This window comes from Pyxicephalus adspersus, chromosome Z, assembly GCF_032062135.1.
Source record: "Pyxicephalus adspersus chromosome Z, UCB_Pads_2.0, whole genome shotgun sequence".
Classification (NCBI taxonomy): domain Eukaryota; kingdom Metazoa; phylum Chordata; class Amphibia; order Anura; family Pyxicephalidae; genus Pyxicephalus; species Pyxicephalus adspersus.
This window is the reverse complement of record NC_092871.1, coordinates 19387499-19411112: the sequence shown is the minus strand read 5'-3', so window position 1 is coordinate 19411112 and position 23614 is coordinate 19387499. Positions and strand designations below refer to the sequence as shown.

Here is a 23614-nt window from a genome sequence, read left to right as displayed (position 1 = left end):
GCATCCAAGAATGTGACATCCCAAAACTCTTTTCATGTGTGCTGGAATGTTATCCAGAATGGGGAATTTACTCAAAAAATAGTTTTTTTGGGGCGTTTAAATGCTGAGAAACTAGGCATAAGAATTAAATTTCTGATTTGCTATGGAAGTGCCAGGCATTTATGTATTTGGTAAAAGACATTCATCCGTATTTATGAAAATCTAGGCAATAAGACTGGTCTATATTCTCCCCATTTAGGTGATTGTAGTAATTTTTTAACTTGACTAGTTATTAAAATTCTCATTTTCTCTGAATTTAGTTATTGGAGGGATAAGGAGAATGCAGAAAAGGTCAATGTAAATATCATGCAGGTTGTAGCAGATGTGAGTCCAAGTCGTAAAGGTGCCCCTCATTTCCCATAGGCCCCAGTAGCAGCCGTATATGCTACTATAGCAGTGTTTACATTTCTGTACATTAGGAAAGCAACAGCTGCAATCTAATAGGTCAGTATGGGCATCACCTTCATTATTCTTACTGTTTGTTTTTGATAAATGAAGTAAAAGGGTTAAATTGATCATTAGAGACCGCAACATATCGCAACTGCTTGGATTCATGCAAAGCATCAATGTGGTTAATGCCAGTTAATGTTGTCTTACACAAGATGATTGTGTAGATTGTGAAGTCCTGGTTTGTAATTGTAAATCTTGTTCAGTGTCAAAGATGTATCATTTTTTTTTTTTTTTACTTTGGGCTCTATTTTTAAAACAGGGAATCTGACATTCACCCAAACATTTCCGTGGAAATCATTTACTGCCATTGAAACACATGGACGTGAAAGATTCCTATGATGAAATGTCAGATTTCCTGTTTTATAAATAGAGACCTTTTACTACCTGGTAATTCTTTAACAAAGGCAACCCAATTTAGCTATTATTAACAAACTTGGGTACAAGTGTTGAATGAAAAAAAAAAAAACTGTCCCACTTTTATATCCTATTAATAGATGGCAGCATAGATATCAGACACGTACTGACATATTGAGCTTGACTTATTGAAGCTGGAGAAGATAGACTATCATGGGTGAATGTGGGTGATTCAGCAAACATGGAAAAGATCTATGGATCCAGGATTGAAAAACATTTGCCAAACAATAGAAATTGATTTTAAGAAACCTATTCTCCCTTTGCTGGATTACCCGGGTTCACCCTTGGTAGTCTATCTTCTCCAGTCTTGGGGACCTTTAATGAATCAAGCCCCGTGTATAGGTTTTCCACTGTCATTTGTAATGGCGTCATCTCATTTGAGCAGGGGTGCCCAACACATGAATCCCGATCTACCGGTGGATCGCGGAGCCCTGCCTTTCAAAATAAACTCTACTGCGCACAGGAGTTATTAAGTCCAAATACCGTTGCTGGTAGATCATTTTGACTTGGTCAAGTAGCTTACAAGTCAAAAATGTGTGGGCATCCCTGCATTACAGTGAATAGCTGTTTTGCTATTTCTTTGCTGGAATCTTCTGCTAGAGCCTCCTTACATCAATTTAGGCAACCTACATATATTATGATTTATTTCCTACAGAGGATTTTGCTGCACTCACAATTTACTGATGTGTAGAAGATATTCATAGTGATAACTGTGTTAATGGTTGTAGTGCATGTCACTAAATGAAAAGATAAAAATATATCAAGGAAAGAACATGTGAACCAAGTATCTGACAAATGTGGATGCCCAGGGATGACTTATAGGACCGATAAGGATGTTAATGAAGTGTTTAGGGACAATTGCTTTCTAACATGTTGAGATATTTTCTACAGAACAGGTATTACACATGCATACTAAAAAACATTAGGAGTCTTATCACCCTATCATCATTTACCATAAAGTCAAGCCCTTTTTCTTCACTAGATTTATACCTATCTGTTTTTCCTGACTCATTTTCTATTGAAATCTATGGAAACACAACAAAATGTATGCTGACATGGAGTATGTTTACAAAGCAGAATGCTATGCATTGTATTGAATATGAATACATCATGACAATATTTGATGCACATCTAACACAAGATGCCTTTTCTTTTATTGTAAGAAAACAACTTAATGAAAAATACACAAAGGTGAATCCTACCTAAAAGAAGATCTTAATGGACCTCACTAAACAGCCAGCAAGGAAAGTTAGCACATTGGTATATGATTGTGGAATATTGACAAAGAGCTTTACAAAGGTTGTGCATGGCTGGTATATATGTGTATATATATATATATATATATACATATACATATATATACAGTTTTCTGGTGTAAAATATGGTATATGTAAATATAGGGCATCTTCAACGTATTAATGCTGTGTTTATTTCATGAAAATGTTTCCGTCCAGTCATGGGGGAATTATTATTATTTTTCATTCAACCCCCTGTAAACAGTCACAGTTTTTGATTTGAAAAACTTTGCGACAATGCATTCGTTTCCAACATGTACTCCAAAGTTTGACATTATTGCTTTGCAGCCACCATCAGCCTTTCTCCTGGGTACTTTCCCAGATCTCCAGTTTCACAGCTTCTCCAGTGACATCATTAAGGGGATTTCTGAGCTAAGCCAGTAAACACATATTTAAACACCTGGGATCTAATTCTGAGGTGCAGTCAAATGGAATATATTTTGAGCTTGGTCGAATCCTGACGAAAGCTGAGGGAAGAACCATAACGTGTTTTCCATTGGTTAAAACCCCTTTTTATTGCTCTCCTGATTTGTCTTGCATTACTGTTGTTATAAAACAGGAATTATTTTATTGCTACCTAGGACCTGGCGTACATTTTACTACACCTGGACAAAGGTTATTGGCTAGACTGCTTATCAAACAAATGCATGTCCAATGTTTGTGGCTGTGTTTGTGGTAAATTTTAGGAGCAACATTGTCAATGCATTGGCTCCTGCCATATGTTTTTTGAGGATTTTTATTGACAATTATTCCTTAAAATGACTTGCTAGCTCTAGTTTGAGCTAATCAGCTCTTGCGTTTTTATTAGTGTGTCTTCCTTTCCATATATTGTTGGCAGACATGCCAGGATAACAAATCTACAGCTGATGGCAAACCTCAAACTGGCCATTCTGGTTTGGAGTGTTTTTTGGAATTTTTCCGGCTTTGAGGGTATCCACCTACAGGTAAATCTTTTTTAACAAAACCTTGAACCAGGATTGGGTCAGAGTCTGTGTATACATAGTCAGGTTCCTAACAAATTTAAAGCCCATAACATCTAATAAAGTAGCTTGATATTCATCTGAAGGCTGTAGACATTTATAATGTAGGAAAAACATTAGCAAATACAATGTTTAAAGTTGTGGTCCTGCAGCATTGGGGTCTTTGATTCGCTTGTAAAACTCCTTTGTGTTTGTGAGTTTTTCATTGGTGGTCAACTTGGTAATTATGGGGGCCACAACTGCATAGTAGGGCTACAGATTTTATACTTTGATTTGCATGACTTATTTATGTAACCTTAAGATAATATTAGCAGAGCAATTGTTCAATATGGTTTTCTTTTTTTCCCATTTTGCTTTTACCATAAAAGTTTTAACTTTTATTGCAGATGTGATAGGTTAGGAGGTGAGAACTCTTTAAACTTTTTGAACCACCAATCTAGTTTGGTCTTTAGCATTCCTCCTCCTTACCTATTCTTATACTCCTCTCATTACAATATAGGATATCCACTGTGACAATGCATGAACAATCCAAGGTTCGTGGGGTCTGGCACATCCTAAAATTACAGCAGTCCTAGCCAGCCATATGTGGTTTGTGTGTTGGGTTCCAGGGCTCTAGATGCTACTTTTTGGAACGGTAGATTTGGATGTTGACGTTTGTTTGCACTGGGGGTTTGGCCATTTGGCATAGGGAAAATGACTATTCATTTGTTTATGTTATATTATATGTTAGAGAACCTGAAGTTAGCTAAAAATTTCTAGAACTGGTAACTTTCTGCTTTTCTGCACATTTAGCGGTGCTGGGACCAGAGACTGATGTGCATGTTGTCCATTGAGATATTTTATAAAACTATCCCAAATATGTGAGCACATTAGAAGTAGGGTTTTGGCTAATTGTTGCAAGCTCAGAAAGTTGGCAAACTGTTGGCTAAGCAGGTGTTTATCCCCATACAATGACATGAAAGTCTTGTGAACAAATAAGTGTGTACATGACATGCAGGCAGGTACGATAACAAGTTTTTTAGCTGAAACAAAATTAGGCAATAACGTGGTTATATCAGAATATAAAGGGACCATTGGTTGCAAAGAAAAATTTTACCAGTACATGCTAGCAGTAAATCAAGACACAATTTTAAACTTATCCTAAGTTGTACCTGGCTAATTTGTGAACTTCTGGGTTGTATAGTTTTAAATATTTTTTTTTTAAACATGCATGAAATTGCAACTTTAATTATGTCAGAAGCTACTGCAAAACTGACTACTAATGTATTTTGAAGGATAGGGGTTTGGCCAGCAGTGTTCATTCATCACTATAAAGGACTGTAGCTGGAAACCTTTTGTATTTCCAAGAAGAGAATGACATTGACCGGATGAGTAGCTGTTTCATGAGTGAGAAAACATTAGAAAGTAATGGTGAAGTGCAGAAAAATCTAGATGTCACCAAAAGTGCATTATATCCAAGAGCTGCCATTGGCAGGTAACAGAGAGTCGGGTGAGGTGTTTTCTCAATCTGTAGAATCAGTGTGGCTTTGACCAATATATGAAAGACCCCCCCCCAATTGTCCAATGTTGCATTCTTTTAATCGCCAACCTACGACAGAATTTTTTTTTTACCACTGATGTTAGTAGCTTCTGGCTTCAAAGACTAATGAGACTAGAAAGCCTTTTGCTTTAAATCTATCCATACACACGTGCAATAATTGTCGTTTTAAAGGATCTTTCATTTCCAACGACAAATGACCGAATGATGCATGAACGAGCATGTACCAGTATGCACGTACAGTATGCATGTAACATACCATGTACAGTATGCAACTTGTACATACAGCGCCGTTCTGTTCTATGGAGAGGGGAGGGGTGGGAACGAAGGAACGGACGATGGACGACAAGCAATCCTAATGCAAAGGAAGGGGGAGAGAGCGCACAGTGGGGTGCCGCTCCGTCATTCTCCCCCTTCCCCTCTGCATAGAGCAGAACGCTACTGTATGTACAGCACTCGTTCATGCATCGTGCAGTGCTTTGTCATTTGAAAGGATCATGAAAGATCCTTTCCAATGACTATAATTGCACGTGTGTATGCAACTTAAGGCTGATATACTGTGATCCAGCAATGTTTAAGTCCTAGTGGGAGTGTTGGTCTTCCTGTCCCTAGTGTGATCTACAGTGAGGGTGTTTTCCCAACAAAGCATTAAATCTATATATATATATATATATATATATATATATATATATGTGTGTGTGTGATTATGTTATTGCTATATTTAGTATAAACTCTTTTTTAAAACTTCTATTTTTTGTAGCGTGCAAGAACAGAATTGGGCTGTATAAGCTGTGCTGCTTCTGCTCGGCCCATTTCAGGTCCTTTATGGATTTGACAATGCCATCACTGGCAGTCAGTTCTGTGTACATCACATGCAGTGCCTTATTGACCAGTTCCTATACTGAACTTTTTTTCTGAAATTTAAAATTTAAAACACCTAACAGTGATCCTGTTTTTGCTAGAAATAATTTTTAAGCTTTCCTGAATATTACATATGGGTCAGACATAAACTGGCAGCATCCTTTATAATCAAACAGGGTACGCGGTACCCATCAGAACCACATTTTGAACCTATTTAATTATTATTTCTAGCCATCCTCTGCCTCATCTATGGACAATAATATTGGTATACTATCTTTATACAACACAATATAAAAATCAGGACCTGTTTTTTTCACTGAATTTCTTTCAATCAGAAAGTACTTAGTTGCTCAAAACCTAAAGCTGAATTCTAAGTGTCTGTTGTAGGTAAATAATTGTTATTGGGGCTTAAATATTTTATTTATATATTTTTTTTCAAACATCTCAGTTTCATAAAACAGACTAGCTCTCTCCATGAGATTGCATAATGTACGTTTTTACCCTAGAAAAGGGAAGTCTGTCCAAAAAGGAATAAAGTTCTGTTAACGCCCTGGAAAAGCATTACTCTAAATCAGAAATTAAGCATTAGGGGAAATAGTTTCTCCAGAATCAGAGATTAAATTTTTTTTGTATCTTTTACAAATGTTCTCTTTTACAAAGAAGCTGCGGATTTTATGAATCATAAAGAAGAGAGACTACGAAGAAGAAGGTTCACAGGAGATGACATCGTGATGGATTTTTTTTTTTGCTAAGTTCCCAGTTACTTTTCTTTTTTGTGCTTCAGTACTGGGAAACAGTTTTGCAAATATACTTAAGGAACAAGAGAATGTTCTCTGGAGTGTTTTGCAGTGATCAGTTTTATTGGAATTAGCACAAATGTGTTACCCCTCCTATAGGGCCTGATTTAGTAAAGCTCTCCAAGGCTGGAGAGAATACACTTTTAATACTGAAGCTGGATGATCCAGCAAACCTGATATAAATCTGGTCCAGGATTGAAAACACTTGCTAACAAATAGCAAAATACTTTTAGGAAATCCATTCCAGGTTTGCTGGATCACCCAGCAAGTGTATCCTCTCCAGCTTTGAAAAGCTTTTAATAAGTCAGGCCCATTGTGTGTTACTTCCCCCACCTCCTAATTTGTAAGCTCTTCGGGGCAGGGTCCTCTCCTCTTGAGTCATTGTCTGTATCTGTCTGTCATTTGCAACCCCTATTTAATGTACAGCGCTGCGTAATATGTTGGCGCTATATAAATCCTGTTTCATAATAATAAAATTTCAACAGGTCTCAGAAAATGCCCCAATGCTAAAACTTATAGTTAAGCAACCTTCAGTTTGAGATACATCAAGGCAATGTGAATAATCTTCAGATCACTGCAAGCAACTAAGTGGATCATCCCCTAAGTGTAGCATAGTTTCTCTTTCCATATTATCCCCTTTTAATGGCTACCGAGAGTCCATGTGGCCTATTTATCTTCTGGAAATTAAAAAATATAGTTGTAATGCAAGGCTTTGGCTGTCTCCTTTTATACAACTTTTGTATTTTTCAAAGATATTTTAAAGTATGTCTCCTTTTTTATATTTGGATAGAGAAGGGATGAGTTAAAATATCTGACCAATTATTAGTCTGTCCGTGTTTCTGTTGGGAAATGTTCCCATATTTCCTGCCCCTGTGATACCCTTACAAGAAATAGGAGGTGTGATGATCACAAGGACAGCAGTAAAACATTGTCAGAGGTTGCTTTCATTACTTACAATGTTTTTTTGTTGTTTTCTTTGCATTCCTGGCATTTTGCTCTAGGTTAGGTTATTATGTCTTAGACAAGCACAGGTACACTTTAAATAAGTTCTTTGGGGTACAAATATGTGGGATCTGAAAATGAAAGCTACAAAAACATTGTGCTTTATATCTGTTTTACTTATACTAGTAAATCTTTATTTTATTAAAGTGGACACTTTATTCATTACAGTCTTATGCAAAAATTGACCAAATTGCATGTTTTGTTTACCACCTAAACGTGACATGTCATTATATTTTGCAACAGGTTCTGAAAATGATTATTTATTGTCTGAATGAAACAGAAATGTACATAACACATATATGCAGTGTATTATTGATTGAGTAATATAGTAAGTCATAACGAGGAACACCAAACTAACAGATGGTGCTGTACAATATAAAGGCAGAACAAGAGAATGGATCTGACTTGCCCCTGCTTTTCAATAGTGTGTGCATGTACATTGCCACATTGCATTCCCTGTTCTTTAGAGTTTGGGAAATCTGTTGTAGTTACAGTTTCTTGCATATGGGCATTGTACCTTTTAATAAGCAAATTACTGGGCTAGTGATAACTGATTAATCACTATGTAGAGCCTTCATATGACAGTGTTGCATAATGAATTGTTGTAGCCTGTAGTGTCAGTAAAAATGTTGCTAGTTTCTAGTGTGAGTAATACCAATAATTCCATCCTGTGATTGCTAGAAGTACATTACAGATTTTGGTGTCTGTATTGCTGTTTGTCCTCTTAGTTTCATGCAGACAACATGAAGCAGATGGTTGTCACTGTGATGAACAGCTTTGAAGCCTTCAAGTAGTCAACTAGGTGATATTAGTACTCCCCATATAACTGCATTTCCCAGAAGTGTGTATACAGCCCTAAAATTTAGGCAAATTTTAGTAAATCTTACTAGCAATGAATCTTCATATGATACACAGGCATTTAAGACAATTGTGCACTTTCCATTTCGAAACGCGTCAGGATTGAGACAAATCTTCACCACTTAGGTTAAAAAGTGTTCTTGTGATGTTCTGTGAGCTCACTTTACTCTAATTTTTATGTATATAAATATATATATATTGTATATAAATTCTTTCTATGTGTGAATATGTAACTACTTGTGTTTTCACTAAACAATTTGCCAAAAAAGCCATCTTTTGTCCTCTTCTCCTCTCATTATCAATATCATAGGCTTGGCAAGTAGACAATACTATTTTCACAACCTTGATTTCCCATTTTGGCTCACTCTTCTCACTTTCCATCTTGTGCCAATAGTGTAGAGAAGGTCCCTTTCTATTCCACTATGGCTGTTTTGTGCTCAAAGCCAGGCCAATAACCCTATGGTTTGGTATGGAGAAACCTGAGTAGCCTGCACATGGTCTTGCCCTCAACTATAACAATAAATGGATGAATTGGAAAGCTAGGTCTTCTTATCCAACATCAATACCTGACCTGACATATACACTTTTGGCTGAATGACACAAAGTCCCACTCCAGAACCTCTTATTAATGCCCATATGATGTTCAACAAGTTCATGTAAGTGTAATGGTCAAGGGTCCACAACATTTTGTCTTTCCAGGACCCAAAGACTACCTTACTGTTAAATACCATCTCTGCTAAAACTAAAATGCCAACTGTGCTTGGTATCTTCAAAACTCAATGAGTTACTTTCAATGGATTTTCAAGTTTAACCTAAGTGAGATCTTTACAAACACACTAAGTTATATTGCACTGCCCCGAGAGGTTTTTCATACATTGGTCAGTGATCCAACTTTTAGTGTGGAATCCTTCTTGTGGTCTTGTTGGAAGTGGTGCAAGAATAGAATGCTGTAAGAAAGTCTAGTAATATATTTATACTTGTATCTGTAAAAAATCTATATTAATGGAGCAATCAGTCCTAATGGTTACCACTCTCCAATTAAATTATTTTTCAGTTCTTAATGCTTTGTCCAAACTTGTTTCTTCTTTTTTCTTTTAACAGATGATGTTATGGAGTTAATCAACAATGATCCAGTAAGTACAAGATCAGAGAGCGATATGGTCAACTTTCCTACGTTACCCGATCATGTTCCATGTGGCAGCCTCCTTGAAACAGTTACGATCAACCAATTCCCAGGAGAACCAGCTGTTTCCTCTACCTGGGAACCATGCCACAACTCTGCACAACCCACACTGATAATCAAGGAACAGCCGAAGCAGCGGGGCATGCGATTCAGGTATCAATGTGAGGGAAGGTCTGCTGGCAGCATCTTGGGCGAAAGCAGCAATGATCAGAACAAGACCCTTCCTACTATAGTGGTAAGCACACACTTGATACACTTTTGACATCACCAATATGTGTTTTGGAGTTTGGTATTTATTTTGTATTTATTTTGTGAGCTAAGCTAAGCTATTGAGAACCAAAAATCCTGCTGGCACACAGAAAAGAAAGTGAAAAGGAGGGTGGTGCAAACTTTTTTGCAACATGCAGTAACTCATAGTAGCTGTGCCCAAAGATAGAACGAGTTACTAGTATTATCCATGGTCTCCCTGCAGCTGATCTTCATTACTGACTTACCAAGCCTTGTTCTGCATTGTGTCCCAGTATAATGATGGACATTTGGTGTAGTGACCTCCGCAAATTTTGTAGGCCTAGCAGTCAGGATCTCACATTTCACATATACAGCTATAGGCACAGGAGAGCCTAAGGAGCCTAGGACGTGTAATTTAAGCACAGTTAACATTTCTAGATGTTCCCTACAACGTAGCAAATATTACTGATTTAAGGGAAACCTTGCATAGGGAATAATATGGCAGGACATAATGATTCCTATACTAAAAACACTGGTCTACTGGCCTTCATACTTACAATACTACTGACACATGGTATGTATCCAAATCCTCTTATATACTTGTCCCATGTCAGTGCTGCAGAGAGCTTGACATTTTTTTCCCAATATTAAAATAATAATAATTATAATTAATAAATTATAATAAAATGCCCTAATTTCTTTGGATATACAGTAGAACCCCTTTTATCTGGAACTCAGATAACCAGAAAATTCAGATAACCGTCCCCCGACAGCTCTGCTTCCTTGATTGCCCTTGCTGCGCTAGGGCGGCGGGAGCAATCAGCTGTCAGGAGAGCAGAGCTCCTCTCCGTGATTGGCTGAGAAAAGGGAATCTCCAGTGATGGCTCAAGTGTCATCAGGGTTTCCCTTTTCTCAGCAATTCAGCACTAGAGATGAGTGAGGACAAGTGTCCCCATTCAAGTCTAGTGCTGAATGGCTGGGAAAAGAAATTAACCTCAGTTAACCAGAAACTACACTGATCCGGAATTGGCCATTTCCCGTGGGTGCCGGATAACCGAGGTTCTACTGTGTGTATATATATATATATATATATATATATATATATAACCTGTCAGGACATGTAGTTATTAAAGAACCTAAGGGAGCTGTACAGTAGATGCCAAGAAGTTGGCTGGCAAAGCATGATGAGATTTCTGCTTACACAACAGACCGGCTCTGTCTCCTCCATAGAAACAGATTGTGTTTGGCAACATGATTTAAAATTTAAATTTCCGATTTATTAGTTATGCACTTGCTTGTGAGCACAGTTAGTGATTGATGACATTTGTACAGCTTAACCTTTCTTGGAAAGTACCTAATATTCCCCACATCCCAGCAGCCTCATCACACCTGTCACCTCCCTTGTTTTGTTATTGTAGCTGCTCAACTGTGAGGGAATCCGGGAGGTTCATGTAAGCGTCTGTCTAGTGTGGAAGGACCATCCTTATCGTGTCCACCCGCATGCACTTGTGGGTAAAGACTGTCACGATGGCATTTGTGAAATCATACTGCATCCAAATGAAGGAGAGACTGAACATTGGTGAGCTGAACATTGGTAATACCAGACAAAAAGTGGTTAACGGAAGGGTAGCTCCACTTTTATTTTTATTAATATCAACTTTTCATTTCAATCTGCGGCCAATGTAAATAAATAAATAACATAAACTGTAAAAAAATCCAAAATGGCAACCTGGTGGCACTATATATATATATATATATATGTATATATAAAAATATATATATTTATTTACATACATACACTATTACAGAATTGTAATTCCTGCTTCTGTGAGCAGGATTATTTTACTTTTGCTGAGAAACTCCCTAAGAGTTTATTAGTTCTAATGTATGCAGACACTGCAGCTTTCCTCATAGAGCATGGTAAGTGCACCCGCTAATTAGAATAAAACAGACACTCCCATTAGGAATTACTTTGCAATTTGTAAAATAAACACATACTTCTTCAGAATAGCGAAATTTAGGAACCTGCTGCAAAGTTTGTTAAATCCCCTGCAATTTACTTAAATTGCTTGTGGCGGGGAGGGCGGTTCTTTCTTCCAACAAAAGTGGAGTTATACCTTAACCAATATTTTCATATATCTGTAGTCCTAAAGCTAAACTAAACTCTAAACTAGTGCAAATTGCTAAATACACAGATGAAATACATTGGCAATTTTGTATCTCCTGAATCTTTATGTCCATCTATTTCTGAGATTTATACAGCTCTGTTTAGCAGGATAAAAAGCTAGTTTTTTCTATATTGTAGGTAGGCAAAAGGAATCTCTACCCTAGCTTATGACTGGACATGGAAAAGAGAAACAGTAGACTGATGAGCTTATCTCTCTTGTACTTTGTTAGCACATGAGCCTTACGGCATAGCTGACTGGCTGCTTTTTACTCTGGTTTAACTGCTTGTTAAAAAAAAAAATACATAGGTGTCAGTGACCTTTACATAGGTCACTGACACCTATGTAAAGTAGCCAATAAACAAAGGTGCTAAGTGAACCTGTCAGAATACAAAAAATAGCAGCTGTCATTGCCAACATGAGGTCCATACTGATTGGTGTTCTTCATCTCTAAATTCAATTGATTGCCCTGTGACCTAAGACAAGTATATGACAAGTCAGGGCTTCTGACCTGCTTACTTTTACAGATCAGCGTTCTAAAATTTAAGTGGTGCAGAAACACTAGGGATGACATACCTTGTAACACACTTTAATGACACAGGGCCACATAAATCCTTCTGCAAGTATGACAATTAGGCACCTGGGGATACATATACCTATGGCAGCCTCCAAATCCTACCATTTTGGACCAATCCCTGTGTCTTTAAAACCTTTAAAGCCCGATAGACTGCCAATAGTATTGTATAGCACGTAGGGCAAACAGGTGGGTAATTTATTATGTACGGGATCAGCGGTAACTTTCCATCAAAATGGCCTGGGCCTAGCCTGTTCAAGAAACTTATTTTCTGAATTTATACTCAGATTCTACTAGTTGCCTGCACTTCAAACCTGCAGCATTTTTTTGTTTTTTACTGAAAAAGTCTTAGAAAACGCAAGCCAGCAATTAAAGCTTCAAATTGTCTTTCCTGACATGTTCTCTTACAAATGATTCCAAGCGGTTCAACATGGACTGTTTTTACTAACTCCCATTGTTTTACCAGTTTGTATTTATTTTGTAATTGCCTTACCTGTATTTTGCCTACCTACAGCTTTAGTAATCTTGGTATCCAGTGTGTTCGGAAGAAGGAAATCGAGTCATCGGTAAAAGCCCGGCTAAAATTGGGGATAGACCCCTTTAATGGTAAGTACCAACTGTACTAACCTCGCACTGCACATTGCTCTTAGATTACTAGGTAAATGATTTCAGCAAGTATTGGCTGCTTTTTAGGTGCCATGGTTCTCCAATAAAAGAAAAAACTAACGACAAAAAAGCTGAAATATGCTATCAGTATATTTAAAAAATTGTCTAGGAGAAACTTATGCCTGTTGGAAAGTAGAACTTAGCCGAATATAAATTTGAGCAAGGCACAGGTCGGATATAATAATCTCCTTCAATCCTCCCTGCCATTACGTATGGTCTATCATAGACAGAAAAGATCTATAACTTGGAAGAAGGTGGAGGGTTATGCTAGGGAACCAACTCTTCTATTCATATTTTATTGCATGCACAATGGCATAATAGAAAGAATGCAAGTATGCATTTAAACTACTTTATTTTCAGTGTTTTTGTCTGCAGTTTTTTTGATTTTCCTATTTAAGCAGCTTTTAAAGGATGAACTGTTCTTCCTGGGCTCAACCAATAAAGTAATCCTATGGTCTGGGTCTCCTTCTCTCACCTAACTGTACATACAGAGTCCTTCCTACCCCACCCTCTCTGATTTTCACTTCATTTGAAGTCCGTCTGTCATTTGCAATCCCTATTTAATGTACAGCGCTGCGTAATATGTTGGCGCTATATAAATCCTGTTTAATAATAATAATATTAATAATAATAATATGCTGCAGATATGGGAGAATGGAAATGGATTAATTGCTATGAGTGTCTATGGTGATTTTTTTTCATTAGACAAGTTGATAGATGGGACTAGATGTACATGTCTATTAAAATCTCATCTGATCTAATTTCCCTTTTACACCAACAGCTGGCATGTGGCGGCACCATGAAGAGGTGGATCTTAATGTAGTCCGACTTTGTTTTCAGGCTTGGTATATTTTACCTGCCACACAACGAATGACGATTGGACCTGTGTTGTCAGAGCCTGTGTATGATAAAAGTAAGTAATAATACCGAATTGTTCTAAATCAAGCCATGGATCTCATAAAAAAGTGATTTTTTTTATCCATAAAAGTGTTGGATCAGAAAGTACAAAGCTACTTAGCAGGGTAAAGAGAAGGGTCATTTAGGAAAAGTGATGGTCACATGACAGTTTATTATGGACTTTTTACTCTCTCTAACTTTTTTATAGACACAATACTGTATGACTATCAGTCTTTTACATAGTTGTGTACAGTTACACAGTTTCTGAATATTATTGCTAATGTTCATGTTTTGTGAATATTCAGTTTTGCACACCTCTCTTAGGGTCCTGCCACTGCATTTTGCTTGGGTTGAGGTCTGGACTTTGATTAGGCTATTGCAACACTTTGATACCCTTTCGCCATTCTGTTGTATATTTACTGGTATGCTTGGGATTGTGGTCCTGTTGTATGACTCCGTTTCAGCCAAGCTTTAGCTGTCAAGCTTCACATTTGACTCTAGAATTCTTCGGTATTCTTTTGGTATATTCTTCGGAGGCATTTGTGATTGACCTAATGACTGCATGGTACCCAGGTCCTAATGCTGCAAAACAAGTCCAAATAACCACCCCTCCACCACCGTGCTTGCTAGTTGGTATGATGTGTTTGTGGTTATATATTGTGTTTGGCTTTCGCAAAATGTGGCATTGTAAATTATAGCCAGACATCTCCACTTTAGCTCACCCGCCCAAAGGACATTGTTCTAGAAGTCATATGGTTTGTTCAGATGCAACTTTGCAAATCTATCCCACGGTACCATATCCTTTTTATAGGGAAGATATATTATACTCCTCGCAATCTTTGAAACATACTTGTTCAGTCTTTTTCCCATTGTACTGTCATGAACCTTAACATTTAACATGCCTATTATGTTCTGATACCCCTTTAAATGCAAGGATAAGTGAAAATGTACTTTGAAAATTAACATACTTTACTATTTTAATTAATGTAATCTACTGTGACAAATCCTTAATCTGGCAGAGAATACATCTGTGGTCAACCTGTCTACTGTTTTATTATCTATTTTGATACATCTGTCACCAAATTTTGGACAGTATTATTAAATCTGTTTCTTAAACAGATTCCTTAAATCACAACAACTCTTTGCAGAATTTCTGAGATGTTCTTACTGACTGATATGTGTTCAGTGTTTGAATTGGATCTTTTCTTCTGCTCCTCTAGAATCCACTAACACATCAGAATTGAAGATTTGCCGGATGAACAAAGAGTACGGCCGCTGTGAAGGAGGGGAAGAGGTGTACATCCTGTGTGACAAAGTGCAGAAAGGTATGGGTTGGGTTTGCATTCTATCTCCTATTAGCATATATATGAATTGGTGTCTGGAAGATGGTATTCTGATTTAGTAATAATTATAAGGAAAAGTATAATATGAATAACCCTGGCAGAATCCATCCACAATTATTTTTTAATCTTACCAATACACTAAAGGTTCATATTTTGTAGACCGCTATAGGTAATTGCCGTTGTTGCCTTTCTAAGTGATATTTTTATATATATATATATATATATATATATATTTATATTTATTTATTTATATGTACACCAAAACAACTTGATAGTGATACATCTCATAGTCTGCTGTGTAAATAAGTAAATAAATCATATAAGGGTTTTTCATGAAAATGGTAGGCTTTGGTTAACTCCACCTTTAAACTTTTGCTTACTTTATATTTGCTGCAGAGGATATCAAGGTGATGTTCTTTGACAACTCATGGGAAGCCTGCGCCAACTTCTCCCAGGCTGATGTGCACAGACAGATCGCCATTGTTCTCAAGACGCCACCATACCACGATCTGCATATCCGTGACCCGGCTCGTGTGCAAGTCTGTCTGCAGAGGATCACAGACGGCATCCGCAGTGATGGAGTGACTTTTACATACTTGCCACGTGAGGGAGGTGAGTGTGTACATTGTGATCCCTGTCAATTAATTTTTGAAGTTTAAGAAAACAATATGCTGCAAATTTTCAGACAGAAAGCTGAACACACACAGCAAGTTGATTGGTCAAGATGATCCAAATATAGGAAATTACAAATATTAACCTTACACATAATCGCTTCAGTTCTTTATGCATCACTAATTTGGAAAAAGAATTTTTATCAGGAATTCTCTCCATTAAATAAACGATTTATTTGAAATCCAGATGTTCCAGGTGAAAATGTTTGTCAAGATGGTTGCATATCAGTGTCTGTTCAGTGATCTGTTCATTCTGTGTGTCATATTTATGTTGTTCCCAATCAGAGTAGATAAATATTGTGCCCTTCAAATTTCATCACAGATTCATACGGATTGCAGAGAAAGCGACCCCGCATGTCTTCTCCACTAGAGGATCTTGTTGGCCCTGGTCAGTACTAGGTAACATTATATATGCTATGTAATTAGTATTAGATATCAGGCTGATCCATTTTATTTCCTTGCAGACCCACACAGGATTGAGAGCAGAAGACGGCAAGCACGGCCTTCTTACATAGAATACATAACTCCAGGTAAGTGAACAAAAGGTAATTGTGTTTTCCAGCCAAAGCAAGTGAACCTGTGCTTTGCCCATTTGGGAACCATGTTCTTGGCAAAAATTAAAGCACCATTTACAGCCGGGGACACAAAGATCCAATTTGTTGATTTAACATGGGTACTTGCAGGAACTTCAGCACTGCTGTTGCCACCAAAACATTTGGGGAGAAAAGAAATCTGGGTATGTGTCCCCTTTAAAAAATATTGTAAGATATCAGGAAAGCCAAATCCTTGGCACCGAAAGAAAAAAAAACTATTCCGTCCTAGTAATATGGGTTTTAAAAGAAGTAGGGAATTCCTGGCATAGGCACATAATTAAAAGATTTTCAAGTTTTATTCAAAACAGTTTTTAAAAACAAAATATAAAATAAAGTACAAAAAAAAAACAATGGACAGAGATAAAATATGGTGACTTTGACAAAGAATACCAAAAATAGGCTAGTATAAATCATTTCACGGATGAAACTGCTTCTTCAGGGGGTAGGTATCCAAGAGAAAGCTATAAAGCAGTCAGCAGCACAGATAATGAGGCAGAATTTGAGTACAGAAAAAAACCATGAGCAATGGTTGGAGGTACTAGATGGACTGCAGCAATGTAAACCTAAAGTGAAATTCCCACGTGTGACAGCTGTTTTAAATCTTACAAGGTAAGTAAGGAAAAATATACTTTCACTGAAGAATTAAAACCGCCCCCACACATGTCCTGCATGCAGTTAGATTTAACATAGCACACATGTCCAACCTGAGCGGTAAGGCACATCCGTGAAACGCGTTGGGCACGATTTATGCTAGCCTATTTTTAGTAATCTCTGTCACCACCAAAGTCACTATATTTTATCTCTGTCCACATTTTATGTATTTTTTTTTCAGTCATGAAAACTGTTTTGCATATAATTAGAATTTTTTTTATGCCAGGACATTCCTACTTTTTCTTTCCATACCCATATTACTAAGAAGGTATTGTTTTTTTTTTTCCAAAACATTTTAAACTAATTTAAGTTTGTATTAAAGGAAATGGACTATGCTGGGAGCTCTCTCTAGTGGCCAGTGTACAAACCTCAACATCAGAGTCAATTTAAAATACTCTGCCTTAAATTTTTTAACAATAGCTTGCTAAAGATCTATTCTACATTTTCGAAAAGCAAACCCATAGCTATTGTAAACCTATACAGACTCCACCTACTATGTAGCGTAGGCTCATCCAGGTTCTGTAGACCAGTGGTATCAAACCTTTTCAGACCTATGGACCACTAAATGCACGGACTCCGCACCGTGCATGCACAGGGAGCCGTGTGTCACTCAAAGGGAAAGAAACTTCCCCCAGACTGACGTCATGATGCCAGAACTCGCCCACTCTCCCATCGCAGGTCGGAGCCAGTTTCTTCTCCTGACCTCGCTGGGGGGGGTGCACTCCAGAAACCTGGACCATCGGTTGTCAAGCGCTGCTGTAGACAGTCCTGAGCATCAGGCCACTTAGATATCCAACCAGCTCTACTGTCTTCTGACAGCCCTGCCCGCCTCTATGTGCCTTTTGTGGCTGGGTATTGATTGGTCAAGCTGCCCATCTTAGCGATGGACCTAGAATAAGCTTCAAAAAGGGGTCAGGCAGAACCAGCTGGTCACCAATAACCTTTCAGGATACCACTGTTTTTGGATTCTTGGGGAACACTACATGGAGTTCTATGCAAAATGCTAGTACCTATGTGTCAAGTGTACCAGGAAAATGGTTGCTTTATAGGTTTACTGTAACTATAAGTTAACTTTAGGCCCAGTATGAATGAGTTAAGTATTTTGCCACCCAATATGCAGACTCAAAAGCAACCTGTCTAGCTTACTAATAAAGGTTTCCTGCTCATGTGAAGATTGGGTTTATCATCACCAAGGGTTGACCTACCTGTTATTGGCTGTACACTAATATGGCTGAATATGTGTGTTTATCAGTAGGAGTTGGCTTCATGCTGGGTCCAGGATAGTGACATTACTTTCTATGTAACCAAATACATTCAGCTATGTACCCCAGTCCTAGAATAAGTGCATGCTGCTTCTCTACTATTTCTCAAAGAATGGCTGTGTCACCTGTGTGGGAAGCAATCAATCCTTTACTAGCATAAATAGTTTACCTTCACTGCCACAAACTTCTTGAAGTTATTTCTGGGGTATGTTTTTGTGCTTGGCATTACTATTACAAGGTAATCTTACATCACATATGGCCTGATTTATTAAAGGTTTTTCCAGGCCGTAGATCACTCAGGTTTGATGGATCGCCCAGGTTCTCCCATGATAGTCTATCTTCCCCAGTCCTGGAGAGCTTTCATAATTCAGGCACACCTTGCCTCCTATCCCCTCATCTTTCTGTTATGGTTATGTGCTTGGTGTTAGAAATAGTTTCTTTCCACAGCATGAAGTTTAGTGCAAGGCTTATCGCTGGACACCAAACCAGAAACCGTATTTTTTGTTTTGCCAAACTACCTATTATTGGTTAATCCTAAATTATTGCTTTGACTCGTAGAGTCATATTAATAAATGTGGTGATGTCAGATGTATATAAGGTGCCATTATGTAATACCTTCGCTTAATTTTTTACAGACTATGGCTCCCTCCCCGGTATGGATTATTCTGTAGGTAATGTAATGGATCCCCAGCTTTCGCCAGATTATTCCGCACCTCTTGAGGACACCACTTCAAACTTAGAGATCTTTCATACATGGATCACTCCTGAGCTGGAGGAACAAGCAGCTGCAAGTCATTTTGAAGGTATTCCACCTTACACTGACGAAGATGCCACAGCCAGCTTGGTGGGGCACAGTCTCAGCCTTACAGGAGAGCAGGAACGAATGTACTCAGACTGCTCCTACACAGATGATATGAGAATGGGAGGTTGTTGACCTACAGTGGTTGTTTATTCAGAAATAGACTGAATGTGCCACCTGTCATTCAGGAATGATTGGAAAACCCACTTTGGTCCTTGTTTAGACACATGGTAATCATGGTGGACAGTGGCAGTTGACCTGGAGCACTTATTGATGTTTATGTAAATATATAAGTCAGAGAAACCAACCAACCAGCAACTCAAATAAGAGCATTAATAGAGATCTCCCACTACATTTATACACATCTCCATAAGTGTACATAAGATACTAAATGGTTAAAACAGGATCCTTATTGCTTGGTAGTTGGTTAAAATAGATCATTGATGTGCAGATGGAAGGAAAACGTTATCATATAGTTTGTATGGGAAGAGAGTTGTAGCACTTTACTTATTCTTTACTCCTCTGTCTCATTACAGACAGTTTGGATTGTAACACAGTCACTGACTGCAGTCATTCGAGAAGTCACAAACATCAGTATAGCACTACTTGGAGTTTGTGAATATCACAACCCATCGTTACCAATCTACCAATAACTTTGCCGTAGTTAAGACGTTTGAAATTGGTGGATTTAGGTTACCTAATTTTACACATCATTGTTCTCTGTAGTGCTTTATTTGAGAAGCCTAATGACAATTTTGTTTTTAGGTTTGGATAAGGTTGAGAAGGGTTAGTTGCCACCTAGCATTGTTGTACCAAATTTCCTGTTTTTTTATGCATTCTCCATTTCGTCTCTAGAGAATTCGCGAGGCTGGTGACAGTAAATGCCTTAGGTGTCACCTAGGTAGGAAGTGGCTTGTTGGAGCAGGTGAGGGGAGATCTGTAGTGGTGGCACAGGCAGCAATAAACACTTGGTAAGAGGTCTTTTTTTCCCCAACTATTCAATATGTAAGATTTTGTGTACAGATTTATGTTGCCCATATATGTGGAGTTCATCCTTCCAAATTTTACTTGGATACAGCAGATTTGGCCAGTTACAAGAGACATTACAGACAGTCAGTGTGGATGCTGAATATCTATGTCATGTTGTGAACAACAGCAACTGCTACCTTGGCTGTTCAGTATCTGAGCAGATATTTGCCACGCTAGAAAAGTCTGACAAATTGTCCAAATCTCTACAGCAAAGTTGTGAAAAACCCTTTTTTTTAAAGAAAATATTCTGCATATTTGGGCAAGTTTTACCAGATCTGGTGTAGCCAACAAATATTGAGAGGTTGATAATGTTTACCCTCTGTATATCCTTGAAAGAAAGGGTTGGGGAAAGTGGTCGTCGTTTGTACCTAAATAGACAAATTACATTTACCTAAACAGATCGGGTGTGGGGCTTAAAAGTGACCAGATTTTTCAATATTTGGGCATGAAATGTGAATAACTGCAAGAAACTGAGAGCACTAACTTTTTTAATATATCATTAAAAGAAACTATTTTGTAAACATTATTGTGTTGCATTTTTTTGTGACCTGTCAACATGAACAAGACAAGCCAGGCAAAAGCAATAATAAATGGCACAATCCTTTTGCCACAATTACAGAAATGTGCCCCCATTGCCAGTGGATACAGCAAGAACACAGCCTACCACTTTGTTATGGTATGACATGCAAAATGCTTTACAGTATAGTTTTGTCTTTCTTTCTTTTGTATGAATGGCTGAATATTGGTTCAGTCTCTAATGGTTTTGCTCAATTTGCATGGATTGTTTTGTTACTTTGTTATCTATAATGTCTCTGTTTCCATTTAAAGTGTCTCCATTTTCTTATTGCTATTAGTTCTCTAGTGTCCTATTGGTGGACTCTCTGGTGTGGTGTTTTATGTTCATCTCATGCACACACGTTTGCCAGGACTAAATCCTTGCTTGTAGAAGGGTTGGGGTCACAGCAGGAGTAGTGGATGCAGGCAGGACCACAAGCCAAAGAACATGGACCTGGTATTCCAAATTCTGGCTGCACAGTCAACTCCCTAATGCCATGGCGCTTGAAGAGAACTCTGGCTTGACTTAGAATATTCTTGTAAGCCTCTACTCCAGAGCAATGAACATGGAGAGAAGCCACCCCATGGTCGTTGGAAAGAGCCCACATATGAAGTTCATGATGTCCATTATGGCCACAGAGAGCATCTAAATCTGTCTTGAGGCTTTGTATATTGGCAGAATCAGGAACAGCTTGGAGAAGTACACAGCCATTTTGAACTATGTCTGAGTAAACGGAAGCCACCATAATTGCTATGGAAGCCAAGGAGAGAGCTGGGTCCAAGTAGTGCACAGTGGGGTGAGTGAACAGGTGAAGCAGCAAACTGCTGGCTAGCAGGAGGGATGAAGGTGCCAGGGAACACAACAGGCACATCACCAGACGCCATCTTGGTTGTTGATGATGCAATGTTGTTAGACACAGACCTGATTTGGTTAAAACATAACATAGAGAGCAATGCATATATCATAAGATATGAGTACAACGCAAGGAAATTAAAAGATGGCCAATACAGAATATCATTAGAAGTGAGTGAAACTACCAAATTCCACTGGAAAACATATATTTTTATAGAATTCCCACAGCAATAGTGGAATATATTGCTGGTAATGGGCCAAATGCAAAATTGTATTAGGGCTAATACTGCCATCGAAAAGAAGACACAGTGGACATGAACCATTGCAGTTTTAAATATCATTCAGTGGGATGGTCTTTTCTTGCAGCCTGAAGGGAATCATGGAAAATACACCAATCCTCATCCAAATCATATGTTAAACATTCAGAGATTAAGTGGAATTCCAGGCAAAACATGTTTTTTAATTAGAAAATTAATATCCACATATTCAGTCTTTTTTAATGTCTTCAAGCCCTTTCTTTTTTAAAAATGTACCTGTCACTACTACAACTCTTCCTATTGTTGCCCTTCCTGTGTTTGATAGAAAAAACTTCAGTCCTCTTGCTGAATTTGCAGCATTGTCAGCCCTGGGAGCTTTGCCTATATTCATCTGCTTTCTGCAAACTCCGCTTTATTCAGGCTGGTATGGAGGCAAAAGTAGAAAACTTCCCAACAATGAATGTACTAATAAAGAGTTCACTGACTGTATGTATCCATGAAGGATATATTGCGTTAGGATATGATCAGCCCTTTCTGCAAAACTCTAAGCTTGTGATCTGCTACAATGTACAGTCTGATCACCTGATCAACAGCAAACTGAACATGACATGCCTGGAGATCACTGCAAACTTTTTAATACTAAAACACGGCAGTAAAATTATACTGGTGTTTAAAATTGTGCCATGTCAGGAATCTGGTAATGCAGCCTCATGGGGGCCAACTAAATAAAAGGACTTTTATACAAGTCAAGAAATGTTTAGCTTCTGTCGGTCCCTTAAAATATAAGTTTTATATACGCTGCTTGGCCAAAAAATGTCCCCAGGCCTGTGAGGGGCAGTGTTATGATCTGGGGTGCCTGTGGGGGCAATGATATGATCATGGGTGCCTGTGGGGGTAATGTTATGATCTGAAGTGCCTGTGGGGGCAATGCTATGATCTGGAGTGCCTGTGGGGCAGTGTTATTATCTGCGGTGCCTGTGGGGGCAGTGTTATGTTCCGGGGGGCCTGTAGGGGCAATGATATGATCGGGAGTGCCTATGGGGGCAATCTTATGATCTGGGGGGCCTATGGGGGCAATGTTATGATCTGGAGTGCCTGTGGGGGCAGTGTTGTGATCTGGAGTGCCTGTCGAGGCAGTATGATCCGGGGTGCCTGTGGGGGCAATTTTATGATCCAGGGGAGCCTGTGGGGGCAATGGTATGATTCGGGGTGCCTGTGGTGGCAGTGTTGTGATCCAGGGTGCCTATGGGGGCATTATATGATCCGGGGGCCAATGGGGGCAGTGTTATGATCGGGGGGCCTGTAGGGGCAATGATAAGATCCGGAGTGGCTATGGGGGCAATTTTATGATCCCGGGGGCCTGTGGGGGCAATGTTATGATCTGGAGTGCCTGTGGGGGCAGTGTTATAATCTGGAGTACCTGTGGGAGCAGTGTTATGATCTGGGTTGCCTGAGGAGGCAGTGTTATGATCTGGAGTGCCTGTGGGGGTAGTGTTATGATCTGGAGTGCCTGTTGGGGCAGTGTTATGATCTGGGGTGCCTGAGGGGGCAGTGTTATGATCTGGAGTGCCTGTGGGGGTAGTGTTATGATCCCGGGGGCCTGTGGGGGCAATGTTATGATCTGGAGTGCCTGTGGGGGCAGTGTTATGATCTGG

At 38.6% G+C, this 23614-nt stretch overlaps 2 protein-coding genes across 3 annotated transcripts in view; one reads left to right on the top strand and one right to left on the bottom strand.

Annotated features, from left to right (window-relative positions):
- RELB (RELB proto-oncogene, NF-kB subunit) overlaps positions 1–20815 on the top strand; it is a 32855-nt gene extending 12040 nt beyond the window's left edge. The window contains exons 3-11 of the mRNA XM_072431781.1: positions 9335–9651; positions 11063–11223; positions 12898–12989; positions 13831–13962; positions 15167–15271; positions 15686–15901; positions 16283–16348; positions 16425–16490; positions 19102–20815. Coding sequence (XP_072287882.1) covers positions 9335–9651; positions 11063–11223; positions 12898–12989; positions 13831–13962; positions 15167–15271; positions 15686–15901; positions 16283–16348; positions 16425–16490; positions 19102–19400 — 1454 coding nt within the window. The 3' untranslated portion in view covers positions 19401–20815. The remainder of the gene's footprint in view (positions 1–9334; positions 9652–11062; positions 11224–12897; positions 12990–13830; positions 13963–15166; positions 15272–15685; positions 15902–16282; positions 16349–16424; positions 16491–19101) is intronic.
- The window catches only part of LOC140344554 (uncharacterized), a 6189-nt gene continuing 3340 nt past the window's right edge, over positions 20766–23614 (bottom strand). For both annotated transcript variants that reach the window (XM_072431782.1, XM_072431783.1), the window contains one exon: positions 20766–21771. In XM_072431782.1, coding sequence (XP_072287883.1) covers positions 21200–21771 — 572 coding nt within the window. In that variant the 3' untranslated portion in view covers positions 20766–21199. The remainder of the gene's footprint in view (positions 21772–23614) is intronic.